A 19,004-nucleotide genomic window follows, 5' to 3' on the forward strand; every position below is an offset into this window, starting at 1 on the left:
GGGTTGGTCCCTCGCTGCTTCCCGCATTTCTTGTCAAAACAGGTACGCGTTGATGCTGTGCAGAACGCTTATCTTTAACTCGTACTCAGTGGTTTTCGCTAACTCCGAGTCAGCTGTTTCGGGTGTTATGAACTGCTCCATTTGCTCGTATGCTTTCTTTAGCGAGTCTGCAATACATTTGATCTGGCTGGCTATCTGCGACATCACTGCAAGATCCTGATTTTCCTCCAGTTTCTTTTCAGCATCGCTCACTAAGTTCGTTATTTGTGTCCTCAGCGTTTTTCGCTTTTTCAGTATCACTTCTCTGTTCATCTTGACTAACTGAGGAAACTGCTGGTCGCTTACAGATTCTAGCGGCGAGGCGTCATCTGAGTCTCGGTCTCCCTCTTTGTCCGTGCCGCTCCTTGCTGTTTATGTCCCGGCTCGCTGCCGTTGGTTCGCCTTCGGGACTCCTCTTCGTCTATCTTCTGTGGCCATTCCGTCTTTCTGGTCGTCCGTGCCTGGTCGGAAGTGGAGTAGCCGCAATCCTGGTCACGGCACCATGTGGCAGAAACGAGACTAAACAGCTGCGTTCGATGCGAACGAAATCAAGATTATTCTTCTTTTTCATTGCTTCTTGTAGCGCGCGCGCCTTAGGGGCCCGCCGTCTTCTTCTTTCTCGCCTTGTCCGCTCTCATGAGTTTCAACAAATGCCACAGACGCACTGCTGATGCAGAGATCACCTGACCGTGCAATCTCAGATGTTTCCTTGATTCCTCTTGTATGGTCTTTGTGGTGCCGGTACAAAATAACCATCTTTCGTGCAAGGCATTGCAAGTTGGTTGTGCAACACAATTTTTATAATGGGCCACCAGATGACCGTCTATGGAAATATTGCCCGCTTTATTACTGTGCTCTTGGAGACACGCATTCAAACATCTGCCCGTTTGGCCAATGTAACAACTTCCATACGAGAGTGGAATTTTGTACACAACCCCCTCCTGCAAGGCACGTAAGCGCCACTTGTGTTTAAGTGTGCATTCAGGCTTCCGCGTTCGAGTAGGGCAGCACTTTTTCACACACTCAACAGCCTTTTTGGCACCGTGAAAACCACTTTTACTCCAGAATCTTACTCTACCTTCCCTAGATTGTGAGACACCTTACGCAGGTAAAGTATGACGGCTACTTTTTCTTTCTTCCTTCTTTCCTCCATTTTCCTTTTCTCTTTCGCTATCTGCTCGACGTTCATGCGTGATGTAATTTTCTTTCTATGATGCAAACCTTCAGCGACGGAAACAATGAGATGTTTGGGATAACCCGCCGCCTCCAAATACCTTACCTGCTTTTTACACTTTCTTCGACGGCATGTTCGCATGAGTTGCAGAGCACCTGCGACAAAAAGGAACGAACAACAGCTCTTTTTACCAGCTTTCAGTGAGCGGAGCTGAACGGCAAAGGAGGCTTGTTAGCTCTAGGCTCATGCAAAAAAGCTGCAAAAAGAGCGACCCTACTCGAACGCGCAAGCCTGAATGCACAATTAAACACAGAGTACCTGTGCAAAGTACACGCGCAATACTTTCAATCGACTTACACCAATAACGCTAGTTGCAATGCGTGCTACAGAGACGCAGCTGGGTATGCAGAAGCGACTGCACACCACTACCAAAGAAGGTGCGCCCTAGCAGTCGTGAACCCGACCTGCCGGCAGCAAGTGACCACTGTGAGGCACAGCGGGATCCCCTGCCTCGGCCGAAATGTTAGCAGTGATGATCGCCCTCACACAGTGCGTGCGCAAAGGCCATGGTCACGGAGTCCCGGGAGACATGCCGCATATTTCTCAAGGAACACGTGACTGCGGTTACCATCGCGATAGCCCCCAAATCTTTCAACCACCGTCATTGCCTACTTTGGTTTCCGGGACACGCGGTGTGCAGGTGCACGAACAGTCTAACGCGTTATCTCGAGAATCTACTAACCAAGCGACGGCGTCCTCTTCTATCTCCAGCCACTTGCACTATACCTCACAAAATACCATCAATTTAAATGCCAAACATATCCTTGCCCATCAGCATTGGTTCCGCAGAAAAAAGGCGACCCCTCACCCACAACTTAGAAGGTAAGAGACCGCCGATTGGCGCAAAGTACAGTCAGGCTATTGCACATCTAAAAAATTGGAGGCTTATCAAGGTTAAGCCCAGTGGATACGAAGCATCCACTGGGCTTAACCTTAGCGTATCCTTAGCGTTTGGAGGCATCTTGACCGCGTACACGCCCGGCGCAAAGACGCTGGCGCGGTTGCGGGCACAGAGACTGACGCGACGGCGGGCGCGCGCCGCTTCATCCCTGGCGTGACTTCACGTATCACGTGATGCAGCGATGGGGGCGCCGCCACCGCGTCGCGCGCGACGGCGCGAACCGGAGCGTGGAGGCCTCCGCCGGGCGATGTCCGACGGCGCGATATGAGGCCCCATCTGCAGCCGGTGTGACGTCATCACGTGACGTCACATCATGTGATCTCACTTTAGGGTCAATGGTGGCTACCGCCGGGAGGCGACCGACGGCGCGATATGAGGCCCCATCTGCAGCCGGTGTGACGTCATCACGTGACGTCATGTCACGTGACCTACTTGAAGGTCGCTTGAAGGTCAATGGTCGCCACCGCCAGGAGGCAACTGACGGCGCGATATGAAGCCCCATCTGCAGCCTGTGTGACGTTATGTCACGTGACCCCACTTCAGGGTCAATGGTGGCCACCGCCGGGCGTCGCGCGAAGGCCCGAAACCTACGTTAATATGATTCGCATAAAATGCTAAACGCCACGTATCCCACTTACTATAGTGCCAACGACCCTTAATGCGGTGGCATACCCACCCCAATATGCGTAACCTGGAAGTGCTCCCGCCCACTCATAGGGCAAATAACAGTAATACGATGGAGCAGTGGGAGGCACAGCCCACCCGATCCGACTTGGCAAGTGAAAAGTCCTTAATTAGCCAGATTAGGCAGGCAGCAGATGTCTGTTGGACCCTGGACTTAGGGGGCTCCAAGCACTTCTGCTTAAAATATGTCCCATCTACGAAAGCTTATATATGTGCATATATATATATATATATATATATATGCTGAATTGCCTGTACACTCAATAAATAACTAAATAAATAAATAAGGCTCCTCTTTGAAAGATGAAACGCCGTTTCATCAGTCGTTATATATATAGTTCTCACAGTGTGAGATGTTTGGCGATTCTGCATTTTGTTCTTGGCCAATTGTTATGTTAAAAGACACGAATATTAAATACATTATGACTGTATTTGGGACAGATGTCACAAGATTGCGCGAAATAACCCTGAACAGCTGTTAGTGAAAGAAAATAGGTGAACAACTGTTGTTTCAGAAGCAGCCAATACCCCAACATGTTCTGTGGATTACAACTTGGAGCCCAGTGACGTAGCAGTTGTACTTCTCGTTGCGAGATCGAACCTATTTCGGCACTCGCGATCGCCTTTTAACGACATTAGTTAGGCGTTCAAGCACGCCACTCAGGTGACCATCGATTTTTGAGGTTTATACGAAATGCCAAGGTCACGACTCGGCGCCTCTAAGCAGCCGTTAGAAACAAGTCTTCGAGTTGCTTTTGTCTTCTGGTATCCATAGTTACCTCGGCCGGGTCAGAGTGGGCACCGGAAAAACTGTTCCTGCGATCAATATTTTGCTCATAATCTCGAATGAGATGATATGCCGCTTTCTTATAGCACTTATTTCCGAATCGCGGTGTCCCTATGCGCGCAAGTCGCGCGATTGAAAAAAAAAAAATCATTACTACTGACCGTGCATGCACACGCGTAGGAACCGCCTTGAAGATTTCACCGGGCACACTTGCAATTGTCTGACGTGGCGGCGCACGGCAATTTGCCATTGTCCGTGAGGTCACTACCATCACTTAATTTTATTTGTTCAGACTTTTATATACTGGCAAGTGGGATATCGAGCAACATGTGAAATGTTTCCGAGTCGTCAAAAAAAGGCAATAGAGTAAGCAAAAGAACAGCTCTGGTGTTTTATTTGTTTATTTATTGGTATGGATAAATCAGGGGACGTTGACGCTGAAATAAAGTGTCTGCAACTTCTTTTCACATGAACGACACGCGTCAGATATTATAACATATAACAAATTTATCATAACACGAGATATTGCAAAAGTAGAAAAAGTGCTGTTGCCGAGTGCTTTGTTATGATCGATTTGCTTTCCAACGATTTCACTAATTTTCGAGTTACGGTATTCCTTCATTTAGGGGTAATAACGTTGACCCGCCATCCCAGCCGCGCGAAAGTGGATGTCCAGTGCGAGGTTGTTGAAAACCGCCAATATAACATCTCAGGCAATGTAATGCTTTATTGCTTTTTGTTATCAATTATGTGGTTCGGATTATTGTTTTATGCTTGATCTTTATTGAAACGTATGCTGTTCTGTATGTTGTATGCGGGATTCCAAAGTATGTATGCACAAGTAAGATCTTGATGAGGGCTAGTTGGTTCATACTTAGAACTGAGGTGAAACAGCGCGAAAGAGACGTGGACACAGCGCTTGTCTGTGGTATTTGTTTCCTTGTGTCCTCGTCTTTTTCGCGCTGTTTCACCTCAGTTCTATGTATGCACTGCTCGCTTCACTTTCCTGGACTACTTGTAGCGTCTGCTTTACGGGGGTGCGAGCCACTGCTGCTGGCCCCGCATTACCACCGGGATCGGCCCACATTTTTGGTGACCGGCGCGGACAGGCAAAATGCCGACAAACTAGAGGCCAACAGCTTGGCTGTAAAACACACCAGTGTAAGAACCTGACCCTACTACAACCACAATAGCATTTTCCTCTCTTTCTGCCATTATCAAGAGCTCATAAAAAGCTGCACATCGCTAGAAATGGTTGTCTAACTTATGAGCAAAGAGCCGACCTGGCCGCGAAGCGTTGGGTTTATTAAACACCATCTTTTGGTTAGATATACTAACCAAAGAATACTAAGTCCAACCAAGCAGGTAATTTGGTTTAAATCTTGAGCTAGCAAAAACATAAATTATGCCTTTGTCGACAAAAACTCCTGTTTTACTCAGTCGCGTAAACTGTGTGAAAGCACTGAGTGTCACACACGTCAATATTTCTGCGTCTTGTTGCGTGGTGCTCTCGTTAATCAGAAAGTCAGATGAAAGAAAATAGTCGTCACTACTTCTGTTTCATTCGTTCAGATGCAGCTTGATAACTATGCAAAAGTACTGCATACACTCCTCTAAGGGCCGCACCCGTGTAAGGGCTGCACACCAAACTTGGCAGCCCAAAGTTTGAAAAAAAATTTACGACGGAGAAACGATTGTGTTCGTTTCCCCGATGACGGACAAGCGCTTCGGCGAATTTTCGCACGCTGCGTACTTCCCCGTGCCGCTACTAGATAGCGAGAGCTGTGCATTGACCCCTGGTGCAATAAGTACGGGATGTGCGCAATTTGCCGGCCGCGCCGGCACCATCTTCTCCAAAGTGCTCGGTATCGTGTAAGAGCCGCACCTCGACAAAATTGTGAAAAAATTACGCAGCCCTTGCACAAGTCTATACGGTAAATGAACACAGTATTGCTTGAAGTGCAACGCCGCCCGCTTTCCAGTGTGTGTTGGGTTCCTTAACATTGCTGCCCGCACAGCGATCGCGAGCGACAACGACGATGCCGATGCCTGGTACGCATGAGCGCGCAGGAGACGCAGCTGTGGAGCCCAGGCCAGAGCCTCGCCTCCGAGCCGCGGAAATTCACCTTCGACCACTGCTTCTGGTCACACGACGGGTTCATGCGGCTAGACGACGGCTACTGTGCACCCGATCCCGAGCACGAGCGCGGAGCCCAGTACGCCGACCAGGTAATTTGCATATATAAAGGAGCCAAAGGCATATCATGTCGACGTGAATTCCCTCTATCAGCAACACCTCTGAGATATCGAACGCAAAACGAGAGAAGCACGAACACTGACGAGAATTGAGAACTTGTTGAAAGAGCCTTAAATATGTATATTCTGCGCCTTCGCTTCATAACTATAGGCTGGTCAGTCAGAGTTGGAGCGTTTTAGGGTTAAAGAGTTTCTTCAGTTGTCGTTGTAGCTGTTGGTCTTGTTTCAGCCCCAATTTTCCTTTCCTTCCGTAGAACGCTGGTGTTATTGAATGATGGGGAGTATAAGCAAAATGGAAACATTATAAAAGTTGGATAAATTATCGCTCTTAATTAGGACAACCCCTGACTACTGATGGATGCTTACAATTTTCTACAGCAAAATTGCAAAACCGTTATCTTGCTTTCGCATAGATCTAATCGGGCAATAAGCAGATTCTTTGGAGTAATATCAACGAATAAGCAATATAGGGAAGCGCAAAGAAGCAAAATAAATAAATAAATAAATAAATCAGGATTAGTACTGAACTCACGAATAATCGTAATTTGCAGCGACGTCATGCCCTATATCTAGATACTGACATACGGGCTCGCTTTCTCGTTTTCGTGTGTTTTGTCTCGCAGGAACGCGTGTACAAAGACCTGGGCCAAGAAGTCGTGCGCAGCGCCTGGCAAGGCTACAACGCAGCTCTTTTAGCCTACGGCCAGTCTGGCTCGGGGAAGTCGTACTCCATGGTGGGCTACGGAGCCAACACAGGTTCGCATTAGCCGCATGCACGCAATTAATATGCATCTTGAATCTATAGCATAGCACATAGCATCTTAGAGCATGGGCTAACTGCTGTGTCATTTCGGCTTTTTCCTATAGCAGCGCTGTTTTCTAACCATAATAAAACATCACCCAACTCACATGAGCATCCCGTCAATGACGGTAACGACAACTATGTTTCAGCATATGTCTGTAAAGTCAGTTTATAAGGAAGAATGAGATGCTTCCCCGTGCTACAAATTGTCGTTTCAAGTTTTGCCTTCATATTTTTCTGAACGGGAGAAGAAAGCCACAGCAAGCTTCGTTGTTGACATCTTCAAACTCAAGAAAGTGGCAAAGGGTATCTTCTGTGGACTCACAGGCGGAATTTAGCCTAGTGTAAGCTTTGCACCCTTGAATTCGACTCACTATGCCTCCGGCCTGGGCACAGTGTCTCAAATAACGACGGTCCATTGGAACAACGAAATACTTCAAATATAATTTTGAATAACTCTACAAGCATCTCAACAGGAAAAGAAAGAAGGTCAATACGCCTGCTATTCCCGCTCTTTTCCTTGGCTTCATGTACAAAAATATACCCGCATTCAAATTACGTCTTGAAATAACCCCTGCTTCAGTACCATTGCCGTTACTGAGCACAGCACCACAAGTCATGAGACTAATGCCGGGCGCTTTATTATCACTTTTTGGCCATCCGATCATGAGCAGTAGTTGCCTTAAAGAATAACCATGCATCCTTATATTCGAGTAGCCACTCATATTACATTGTTGGCAATATTTTTTTGCTCAAGCATGACCATAAAGTGGTTATTGCAATAGTAACTACGCAGCAGAGAGAGGTACTGCAAAGCAGGGTTTGAATGCCGAGGGTACAAACGTTACAGGTTGGAGGAATCGGTCGGAGAATAATATTTAATAAAGAGACTACCATCTGTCATCCTACCAAGGGCTCAGTGTAGCAGAAATCCTCACCTTACTTCGGAGCTCATATGTAAGTACACGAAAACGAAAAAAATGTTTTTCTCGGCAATAACCGCAGTGACTGTGATTTATTCTTTAATTTGCAATTCTACTGACTCCGGTTGGAGTCGTCCCACAGAGTGGGTAGCAAACGATTACTTCAAACGATTATTGCATCATGACAAGTGAGCAAACAGAGAGCAATAAAATGAAAAGCACATAACGATTACATATTTGTAATACGTATACACAAAATAGGAAAGGAAACGCGTACGATCCCCGATGAGGTGGTAAGGAATTTTTGAAAACTTTTGATGTCTTTCGTTTCAAGTAGCAGAGGTTTGCTGCACTGGAAAGTAAGAAATAAAATTGTGTGACACTGTCAAGTGCATTTTTTATATAGCCCGTTACTTGTTTCACAATAATTGTTGAAAATTGCAAAATTGATCAAACCGAAGTATGATGTTTCGAACTCTATAACAAACCACGCTGCTGAAAACATATCAATTTTCTAAACCCCACCTAATATTACACATAAGGCGAAGAATATGAAAGCATTATACACCGCTCTACTGTTTATACCACTTGATTGTGAGGACATTTGCATGAGCGTCGTATACGCAACAGTAATTTCATACAAGATATGAATTTCTATGTTATATTTTTAGCTTGAGATCTTTCAATACACGCAGTTTGCAGGTTGGGATAAGCATTCTGGGGCAAGAATCAAGTTTCGCCCCAGAATGCCACACTTCAAGTTTCTTAGGTTTACAAATATTTCAAATTTTCGCTAATCATTGTAGGTCTTAAACTAAAATTCTGCTTCTCATAGAATATAACTAGAATATAACTCCATCTCTCAAATGCAAAAATTTTTATTGAACTCGGCCAACCGTTGTTTCATCGAATCATTCTTCCTGGGTTTCCGCTCAAAATCTTCCTGGGTTTCGAGCTCGCGCATCCTCTTTGCTTTAATACCTCCAGAACATTATGGCTCAATTGCTCTCCCCCTACCGATGGCTTAAATAAATAAAAAAAACTGAAAAAAGCATCTACGGCTAGGCTTATCTCATGGTGCCAGACGACGATATTGAATAAGTTCTGCGCTCACGCTCCTGTTAATTCTTGCACACGTATTTGTAGTTTGAGATTAGGCTACAGAGCGCATCTCGAACACCTTACGCGTTCTGGGTAAAACTGATATTTGTTAAGAGAAACGCAACCTCATCTTTCTTCGATATTTTGTTCCACAGGTATGGTGCCACGGCTGTGCGAGGATCTTTTTCAGGAACTGGAGAAGAAGCGTAGCGTCGGCAAACACATGGAATTTGAGGTACAACATTTTTTTTCTTATATTCAGGTTAAGCAATACTGAAACGGGTTTAGCGGCGCTATCAGACGAGGTACCAGACGAGAAGGCGACAAAAAGGGGTTCTGACAACAGAGCAGGCCGAATACGCCAGATGTATCTGGGCAAAAAGAAAAAAAAATTATAATGAGCAAATTGTATTCAAGTAGTAGCCCACATCGACTTACCGTCAAGATTTCGTAGCATGAGAGGAAAAAGCGATACGTGTACTAACTACAATAAAGGTGCTTTGGCATCTTGTACACTAGTTTTTTGGAATAACTAGGATTTTTTTTATTAACTTATTTACATGTTTCATAGTGAGTAGTCTGGACTATAAGAGCATATTGCAGATCCCCTGTGGTTTTTGCTAGTGAGTCAATTATCATATATTGCTTTTGGTAATTGAACTAGCGAAATCGCATTATAGAGAAGATTCTAATGCAATTTCGCTAGATTTCGCTAGGCGAAGGAACAGATAAAATCCTGTCTGTAACGCGCTTTAAAAAGTTTATTATGGATGATTTCCTTGCCCAAGCTGTTGTTTTTTGTGGAGTACACTTCACCAATGTGCATAGAGCGTCGCGTTTTGGTATTTGATAGATGTGTGTGAATAATTTATTTGCAGAGTTTTACCTGGTCTTTCCTCATCAAATGTGCTTTTTCATGTTCATGTTCCTGTTGTATGCTATGCCCATCTGCTATGGTTCTGATATATAGACTAGCAGTATTAAAAAAAAATTAAAGAATATCTAACGTGAGGAAGAGTATTCACTGAAATTCCGGAAAGGGCTTCGACGAAAGGCTTCCGCGTTTTCACATGATAATCCTAAAACTGGTGAAGCACAACGTAACTGCATCTGGTGACCGGCGCGAATGAACGAGCCGCACGACGACAGAGGGCATCACACACGATCCCTGCAGCCAGCTTACTCTTTTCTCGCTCACGCTGGTAATGCTCCGTTAAAAGGACAGGCCGAATAGCAGATTGAAGTCGCACACTAGAGGCAAATGGCTGATATACTACCACGCCGCCAGCAGCTAGTCCGTGATTGCCTTGTGTGCAGCGTAATTAGATGGCACCAAGCCTTGTAAGTAGTGTAACACACGCTAACACTAACACACGCAGACGCACACGCATACACACAGAGAGAGAGAGGCATAGCCAGTGAATGGCACATTAGGTCTCTTGTACAATTGTATTTTCCACTTGCTTGCCCTCCCTGTGCCTGCTCCTCCTGTAAAAGAAATTGTCAGTATGCGACCTACCTAGCCCAGCAATCCTCCTCCATCACTAATCGCGTTCCCAGCCATGTGCATAGGCACCCCCCCTGCCAACCCCTCCCCGTAAAACATTTCTGGCTAGGTCACTGCCCACGCACAGGAAACGCGCCGCGCACACACACAGGCAACCAAACACATACACAGACACGCATGCACCCACAGAGATGAAAACAAATGGTAAGAAATAAAATAACAAAATTTCCAAACATTTTACACGAAGCGAATAGTCACACGATTGAAACTTTCTCGATAACCACGTTTGATTCTGTAGAGAAGGCAAAGTGTGGTCTCGTTGTCGAAGCATGAGCAAGTATTTCGTCACAAAAGGGAGAACATCGTGGCTGATGTTGATGTGAATGTAATAGTCTGAGAGAGCAGTGCACTTTGGTTAAAAGTACTTAAGCAAGTGCGCAACGACGTTATATGTGGGCAACATTGCGTATAGATAAATGAGGTGCGGGCGCGTTAAAGTGTGTGGCTTTTTTAGAGGCAGGTGAATTATTTAACGAAGTGTATAAAGCTCTGTCAGGCTTACGGGTAACCAATCCAGCTTGTGTTCTTAAAGGTGTGGCATATTGATAAGGAGAAAGCTCTCCGAAACCCACATTTTGCGAAAGCTTAACACTACGCCTTCAAAATACTGTGATTAGGAGTCATACTGAGCTGCTTATGATGGACGCACGCCTTCCCGTCATCGGAAGGTTCAGGTGGAATCCTGCGCAATCAAGAGGGAGAATTTCCGAGCCGTAGTGCACTTCGATGGCAATCAGGTCTATCGCGGCTGAGGGTTTTCTACACTAACGGAACAGACGTTTGGGATTGGCTCCATACTCACGGACAACTGTCTGTGACTTGCAAGGGAAAGCGACGGAGGAAAAGCCCGCACAAGTGAGAGCGCTTCTGAAGAGAGTCTCGCGTTTTTATTCACGGTAGTTTAAGCTGGGGAAGAGAAAACATAAACAACTTACTCGAAACAGTTAAATAAGACAAAACACACCACCTAATGTAAAAGTTGACTTATTTTTGCAGCTTTTCCCTCCCGCATCCGGGCAAACATGAAACCGTCGCATGGAAGCTGCGACGGTTCAGCGTCTGTTCCGAGCAACCAAAAGCACTGTGAAAAGCTGGCACACTGCTTGGCGCGGTAACACATGCGCAGAAGCTCCGGCCCCGTAGCTTTCCTTTCATAACCACAGAAAGTAGCCCGCGAGCGTAGTCTAACGCTAGTTAAAAGGTTATAGCAGATTACGCAGCATAAATAAAAATCGGCCTTCGAAACTCCGAAACCAAGGCAACTAATTCGTCAAAAATTGAAAACGTTTTCAGGCTGTAGTTAATATTGCTACCGGAGAACATCATGGCTTTATCATTTCTTTAATTCAATTAGAAGTACAAGTAATTTCCCTTATGGTTTCATTAGTGTCTTTGTTTGTTGGCTTCTCATGATATGATTTATTCAATAAAAGTCGGGGCCCTCGGTTAAGCCCCTTTCTTATTCTTACATAACGAGGGTCTCGAATCGGGCAGAACTGAGGCCTTGCAAGTGCAGTTTATTGACCAGTTGCGTTCACCCATAAAGATCACGTACTCGTGACGCCTGCTGCAGAAAGTACGTTCAACATCGGCCGCCAAGGTTTGTGAGTGATGGCGCTTGCTAACACTCCCAAGGTTAGTTCTAGTAGTAGCACATAAATACCCAAGAAAGTGGATGGGGAAACCACGCCGCGGTAGCTCAATTGGTTAGAGCATCGCATGCGTAATGCGAAGACGTGGGATCGTTTTCCACCTGCGGCAAGTTGTTTTTTCACTAATTGCCATTCATTTATCATTTCTTTACCTCAGTTAGTGAGTACAATTTCCCCTGTTTTACTTGGTGTCTTTGTTTGTTGGCTTCTCATGACATGATTATCAAAAATCGGGCCCCTCGGTTAACCTCCCAGCACCCTTTCTTCTCGTTCTACCGGAGAAGCAATCAGACAAGCTCTAGTGGTGGCATAGTGGTAGCATCTATGATTACTGCGTTGTGTTCACAGGATACCGTGCCCCTTTTTTCATACGTGAGCATTTTATTTTTTTGGTGGCACTTAGCAAAAGCCTTTTCAGCTCTTACATCTGGCAATGGCGAATGACAGCATGTAGCGCCACCTCACTACCGCTCGACAACCACTTCCATTGCACGCTGTTTTTATACTACATTTTTTCCGCTGTTTTTACATCTCGTTTCTTAGACATGCAGAATCAGTGTTTTTATTCCGTTCTTGTTGCATCTGCACTTCAACTCATATAAATGGACACTAAAGGCAAAAATGCTATGTCGACTTGGACTATTAAAATACCAATCCAGAAACCCCGCAGCGTTTGTTTCGGGCGTATACTCAGTTTAGAAAAAAAATGCGTCTTCAGCGCAATTCGAATCGCCCGCCCGCGAGCGGATAATGGTGACGTCGTGTACGCCATCACCAAGCTTTAGAGCGGTCGGCGAGTAAAGCGGCACCCGACAGACGGCGCAACGATTTTCAGCACAAAACGCAAGTGCACGGCATGGTGGAACAAGAGAAGACAACGCCGGATTTGCCGCTGGAGCTAATCTCGGTCAAGTGGTGTGGACCGTTCCGGTATCACGCGACGTCACGTGGACGTGTCATTCCCTGCCACGTGCAGTTTTTGTGAGTTTCGCGCGCTGCAAGACCAGCGGAGCATTGTGCGATAACGAAACCACTGAAACGCGAAAACGTGGGTGCCGCAGAGTGACGAAAGGCGAAGCTTGCCAACCGCCCCCGTCGTTGTCAAGACAAACGTCAGTAAGGTATTTTTTTTTTCTAGAAATCAACTAGAACTGGATAAGTATCATTTACTTCCGTCGTATAAGGCAATAGAATTGTCTTTTTATTAGTAGTGGTTGAGTACAGTGACGGAAGGAGTGCCTTCGTCATCGGGCTAGTACTTGAATGTTTGGAGGGAGTCTCTATTCGTGTCTTGAATTTACCTCAGTTTCTCGATTACTCAAGCTGTGACGTAATAGTTTTGCGGAAACCCGCAAGGGGGAGAGAAGTAATTAATAAAGGGAAAATCAGACATCCACCCGTTCGTAGCAATTGCGACAAAGGAAACCCATACGGGTTCCTCAAAAGAAAAGCCTCGCAGTTGAAGAAAAATTGATCCTGGTCTGGGACTCGAACGTGCTACCACCGCCTAAACGGGGCAGCCGCGCTACCATCTGAGCTAACTAGGCGGCCAGTAGATGGCAGGGCGAAGTTGAATTTGTCGACAAGCGAAAGACAACTAAAGCTCTGTTTCCGATAGTTTGGCGCATTAGACCTTCTCGAGCACTAATCTGTCACTTTAGCTGTACCTAATATTTGCCTTTAGGGACCCTTTAAGAACACCTCGTCGTGTGGCGTTGTGTCTTTCGCTTTACGCTGCTTAGCACCAGGGAACGGCATCGAATGCCAGCCGTAGTGGCCACATTTCGATGCAGAAAAAAAGCAAGCGCGCCCGTGTCCAGTGCATTGTGTGAGCGGTAAAGAACGCCAGCTGGAGATAATTCATCCGGAGTTTCCCACTGCGACGTGCTCCCCAATCGTAGTGAGGTTTTGGCACTTAAAAGCCCAGAAGTTTTATTTTAAAACAGTGCTATAAGCCTTAACGCTTGGCCGATGGATTTGGCTGTCCGGCCACAGTGAAGACGCACTGTTTTCTGTTATCTTACCTTGTTGTATGTAAGTGGAGAAAAAAAAGCATTTCCGCCATTCAGGTAGGCTGCCACAGACGAAAAAAATACGGTAAGAAAAGAAAAAAATTATTTCACTCGCATCAAAACCAGGTACCCAGTTTAGCAATCGGAGATTTCTACAGCGCATCGTTATCGAAACAGCCGGCTGACGATCGTTTCTTTATTTGTACGTTTTGACCACCAACTGAAAACTTTGCAAAAAATTCCCCTGCATATCTTTTTTGTTGATTTCGGCGTTTCTGATGGTCAATTTGTGCGCGATTCGCGTATGTTTCTTTCAACGTATTTACAATGTATTCGATATGTAAAGCCACTTCTAAACGTTTATTTTGTTAGAAAAGCGAGGCCTGAGCCTCGATCGTAGTGATTGTCAGCAAATTGAGCTGCTACACGTAGATTTTTTTTCACGTTTGCGCAGAACCCCACTTATAGACAATTTAAGCAGACGTATTTTAATGCTATGTTCAGACTACGTTCGTAAGGCGCCGATTTTTCGTAACAAGCGTAAGCGGAAACGCAGCAAGCGTATGCGTCTAGTTCAGACTGCGAACGTAAAGGTACCAACGTGCGCAATTCACGCGAAAATCGTGGGTGAGAGTGTTAAAGGGTCGGCAACATTTACGACTGTGATATTACGACCGTTGCGACACAGCCAATGACCGATAAGCTTTCGGTTTTCAACAACCGGTGACGACACTTCCGTCCTGCCGTCTGCAGACAGTTCCGGCCGCGTGAAGTGCCATTCCACCATTCCGTGCGCACGATTAGGTTGGCTGTGTTCGTGAAAGTTTGTGCAGTGCGCCTTGCGAGACTGTTTTCAGTTCATGTGGTTTATCCGCTGAGAAAGTCGATGGCCGCAGGTGCGTGCTCCGAACTTCGATGAGTGGTCTCACTAGGTTTTCAAGGAAGCGGAACTGCGGGGGTGACATGCGCATGAAGTTATGAAACATCGCAGCGTCACCAACTCGGAGCTTGGCGAAAATGTTGTGAGAATCGCCGTCCACGGCCCTATCGAGAAATACTTGCCGCACCCAAACCCTTCTGCGTCGCCTTCGTCGTCTTTGGGCGATTGAATACATGACTATAAGTTTGTTTTGAGCGTGACTTTCTTCGATCTCGGCCAGCGCTCGCATTTTGACAGGAGTCATATTGGACCGCTGGTGACGTCGATTCTGCAGCTCCAAATTTGATTGGCCTGTTGTAAAAGCCGTAATTTACGCAGCAGTAAATGTGAACAAAGGTGCCGGCTTAACTGTCGTAACGTTTTTTACAGCCGTTGCGTTCGATACGCCGAAAGAGCTGTTACGCGCGTTACTACCATAGTGTGAACATAGCCTAAGAATTTAAGTCTACTATATTAAGTAGACGAAACAGTACCAAAATGTAAGTGTATGTATATGGCCGCAAATGCGCCTAAACATATAAAGAAGGACGACATATCATACGGCTCACTAACTCGTGGTACATATTTACAAATTTTTATTAGTGGGATGCATAGTGACGTCAACAAAGCAGTTGCCAGAATAAGCGCAAAGAAACAACTGCTCTTGAGTTACAAAGCAAACAGTACCAGGAAGGTTACTGGCAGGGGCTGTTCGCCAACGAAAACTATAGGCGACTCAATAAGCGGTCCGTGGGGCTAACTTCGTAGAAAAATGGCATTTCCCTGATTTGGTAAATAACGTTACTGTTATCAGCTGATCGCAGTTTCCACTTTGACATCTTCGTTATTGCCAAATGATGCAACGCAGACTCATTTCCACCATTCACATAGGAAAATTGGTCGGAGCATAACTGCATAACTTATCTGTTTCCCTGAACCCGCCACTGTAGCTTTGTGGCTGTGGTGTTGGGCTGCTAAGCACGAGGTCGCGGAATACGATCCCGTTCAAGGCGGCCGCATTTGGATGCGGAAGAAATGCGAAAATGCCTGTGTGCTTAGATTTAGGTGCAGGTTTGAGAACCCCAGGTGGTCCAAATCTCCCCACTACGGCGTGCCTCATAATGAGAAAGTGGTGTTGGCACGTAGAACCACATAATTAAATAATTAATATTCACATAGGTTTTAGAACGCCACTTCCTACCGCTCTATAGCGTACGCGGTGTGTTTGTGCTCGGCTGTCTTTTTTTTTTCTCTCTCTCTCTCTCTCTCCAGCCCTAGTTCTTTGGGAATAGACATGAAAAGCACTTACTTCTGAGAGAATTTAATTCGTCAGAGGAACCATCTTCATAGTCCAGAGAAAGTAAGCCCATAGCCAACATCACACTCAAATAGGTCTTTTTCTCTTTGTGAGAAAGTCTATAAACGCTGATCGTTGGTAAATCGGCATGTTTGGTTGGTTGGTTAGTTGGTTGGTTGGTTGGCTGGTTGGTTTTTTTTTTTTCGAAATACATATTGTTCATGTTGCTATGTGCGATTTTACAAAGCTCAGAATCAAAACGATAATCAGTGAAATATACGCGGTGATCATTTCTCAAGTTTTACGGAATTTAAAAAGAAAATGCGTGCTATTGATGTTGCGTGGTACTTGGCTAAGCGAATGATGCTTTTGGTACGCTGATACATTCTCTGCCTTGTCAAATAACGCCTATCTTACGTTCATGTAACCGAAGTTCCCCCCGTATCCAATGCATTCCTTAATGCATTTAATGTATTCATAAATAAAATTACTAAAAGTAACTCAATGATTAAAATGCCCTTACCGTAAAAAACACGCGGAACAGCGACTAGCATTTCTCTGCTCAATGCAATTACCAGTTCCTTTATTACTGTTTAGGGTTATGGTAATGACTGTTTGGGTAGCACCTGCATGTACTAATATACGAACATATAATTGCATAATTTACTATTTCAGGCTTCGTGCACAATTTCTCGCTCCATCGAACCCCGACATTGCAGCACGCAGCACGAAATAGCATGAAAACTCACACAGCACAACACATGGACTTTGCTTAATCCTCAAGGAAGCTTTCTTTAATGTTGCTGCACCTTAGCTGAAACATTCTTTGTACGTTTGAGCATTTCTGTGAGATTCCCTTTGAATATTCGCCCTTGGACTTGCATACTTAATCCGGCGGGTTAGGATTGCCCGTTTGCTAAAATATAGTCAACCCTAAATACATAGACAAAAATAAAATTGTTGCTTTCTGTACTCCCACATAATTATTATTCATTTTTGCCATGTTAGTTAGTGCAAGTCAATACGCACAACACTGTTTTCTCTTAGTAAACAGGGTTTACAATTTCAGAATCAACGGCAACGTTACCCTCATAACAGAGCTGATAATTTAGCACAGCGTAGAATTACTGTCGCGATCGCGGAACGAGAAAAGTAAGTAAGAAAACAAAAAAAAGAAAGCACCAAGGAGAGCGAAGAGAAGAAATAAGATATATAAGTTCTGGGGTGTACGTGCCAGAAACACGGCATAATTACGAGACACGCCATAGTGGTGGAGTCCGAAATAATTTTTACCACCTGGCGTTTTCTAAGGAGCATCTAAATAAATATAATTACACGAGTGATTCCAGCAAGCTTCTGTTCGCGTATCGTGCTACTAGGTCTTGATTCAGGCAACATCAGGACGAAGAAATGCACAGACTGAAGCAAGCGCCGCAACTATCAATTGACACGTTCAAACTTTCGAAACTAGCTCACGAAATGATAAACACAATTTTACTCCCCAAATTTCGATGTTCACTCTAAGAAAAAAAGGACTAAAATGGGTAGGGAGGTTAGTCCTTTTGGGGACTAACTGATTTGCCACAACCATTAGTCCTTTTGGGGACGAACTGACATGGGATGAACTGTTACTCCCCATGCACTTACTCCTTTGGGGACTAACAGTTGCCCCTGGTCGATGGTCCTCAAGGGAGTAACGGTAATTCGTTCCGATGCTCCGCAAAGGTGTAATTAATTAAATTAAGCATTTACACCCTAATAAAAAAATTAATGAGCTGAAAAAAATAAACGAACCTGAGAGTAGGTAGGAATCGAACTCACGCCCTCCCGGTCACAAGTCAGGTACTCTAACCACTACACCACGCCGCTTGGCTGACAAGACCAGATATTTAGACAATGTTAAGCATGGGAACGCAAGTGCCGCAATAAAAAAGTGACTTCGTATTTTGTGCAAGCTATGCAGCGAGAGTCTTACGTTGAGTGTACTTGCAACCATAAGCGACTTCGAAAAGAAACAGCCCGAGTATTCTTAGGGTGATTTAAACTGAGTCACTACGCCATGTATACGTGTATCGAGCTCAAACGGGGCACCGAAGACGACAGAGAAGGGCAATTGCTCTGTCCCTTAGCGTGTGCCGTTTGAGCTACACATCGCTTCAGTTCGCAACCTCCTTGAAACGGAAGGAACTTAGGTACTATTGACAAAGAAAATCTATCCGTCTATCAATGACTTGCGCGTTTAATGTGTATCGCTCACTTATGGGGTGCGCACGAAGGGCATGCCTCTTCACATTCCAGTTTTAAGTTTCAGGTAATTTTCTCACGATGGGAGGCAAGGGGCTGCTTTGCATGTAGTTCAATAGACAATGCACGAACTTCGAACCATTCACGATTTATAGACAATACCGTTTTCGCCGCATCGCTCCATGACACGGACGAAAACAGCGAAGTGCCTGGGGAGTAACTGTTGCCGTTCGTCCTCCCATTGCTCTCTTTTCGAGCAGGGACTAAACACTTAGTCTCCGAAATTTGCACACGGCACGCACATTCATGCAGTTAGTCCTTTGAGGGACGAAAGCGCCCTTTTTGGGACTAACGGCGCAGTTACTCCCGTTTTCCCCGGGATTTTTTTTAGAGTGTTTAGTGCGTTGCCGGCACGGGGCTAACTGCTGCAGAAAATGAACAGGCACCAGCATTCCCATCTTGCCACTCGTAGACTCGTCATTCCAAAATCGTTAAGGGATCACATAGTAACGCAAAACGTCCTTTCTTTTTTCTCGCCTCATCCAAAGCGCAGCAACAGTACAGGTGCGCTGAAAAGCGTCTCCAC

General features: G+C 45.3%; 1 protein-coding gene and 1 non-coding gene across 2 annotated transcripts in view; both read left to right on the forward strand.

The window, feature by feature from the left end:
* Positions 1–5,666: 5,666 nt before the first annotated feature.
* The window catches only part of LOC139059622 (kinesin-like protein KIF28), a 74,068-nt gene continuing 60,730 nt past the window's right edge, over positions 5,667–19,004 (forward strand). Inside the window, exons 1-3 of the mRNA XM_070538043.1 lie at positions 5,667–5,874; positions 6,525–6,657; positions 8,883–8,962. Of these exons, the coding sequence (XP_070394144.1) occupies positions 5,704–5,874; positions 6,525–6,657; positions 8,883–8,962 (384 nt within the window). The 5' untranslated portion in view covers positions 5,667–5,703. The remainder of the gene's footprint in view (positions 5,875–6,524; positions 6,658–8,882; positions 8,963–19,004) is intronic.
* Positions 11,983–12,055, forward strand: TRNAT-CGU (transfer RNA threonine (anticodon CGU)). Its single transcript has one exon. It is a non-coding gene; the product is annotated as a tRNA-Thr (tRNA).

Source organism: Dermacentor albipictus, chromosome 4, assembly GCF_038994185.2.
Source record: "Dermacentor albipictus isolate Rhodes 1998 colony chromosome 4, USDA_Dalb.pri_finalv2, whole genome shotgun sequence".
Taxonomy (NCBI): Eukaryota; Metazoa; Arthropoda; class Arachnida; order Ixodida; family Ixodidae; genus Dermacentor; species Dermacentor albipictus.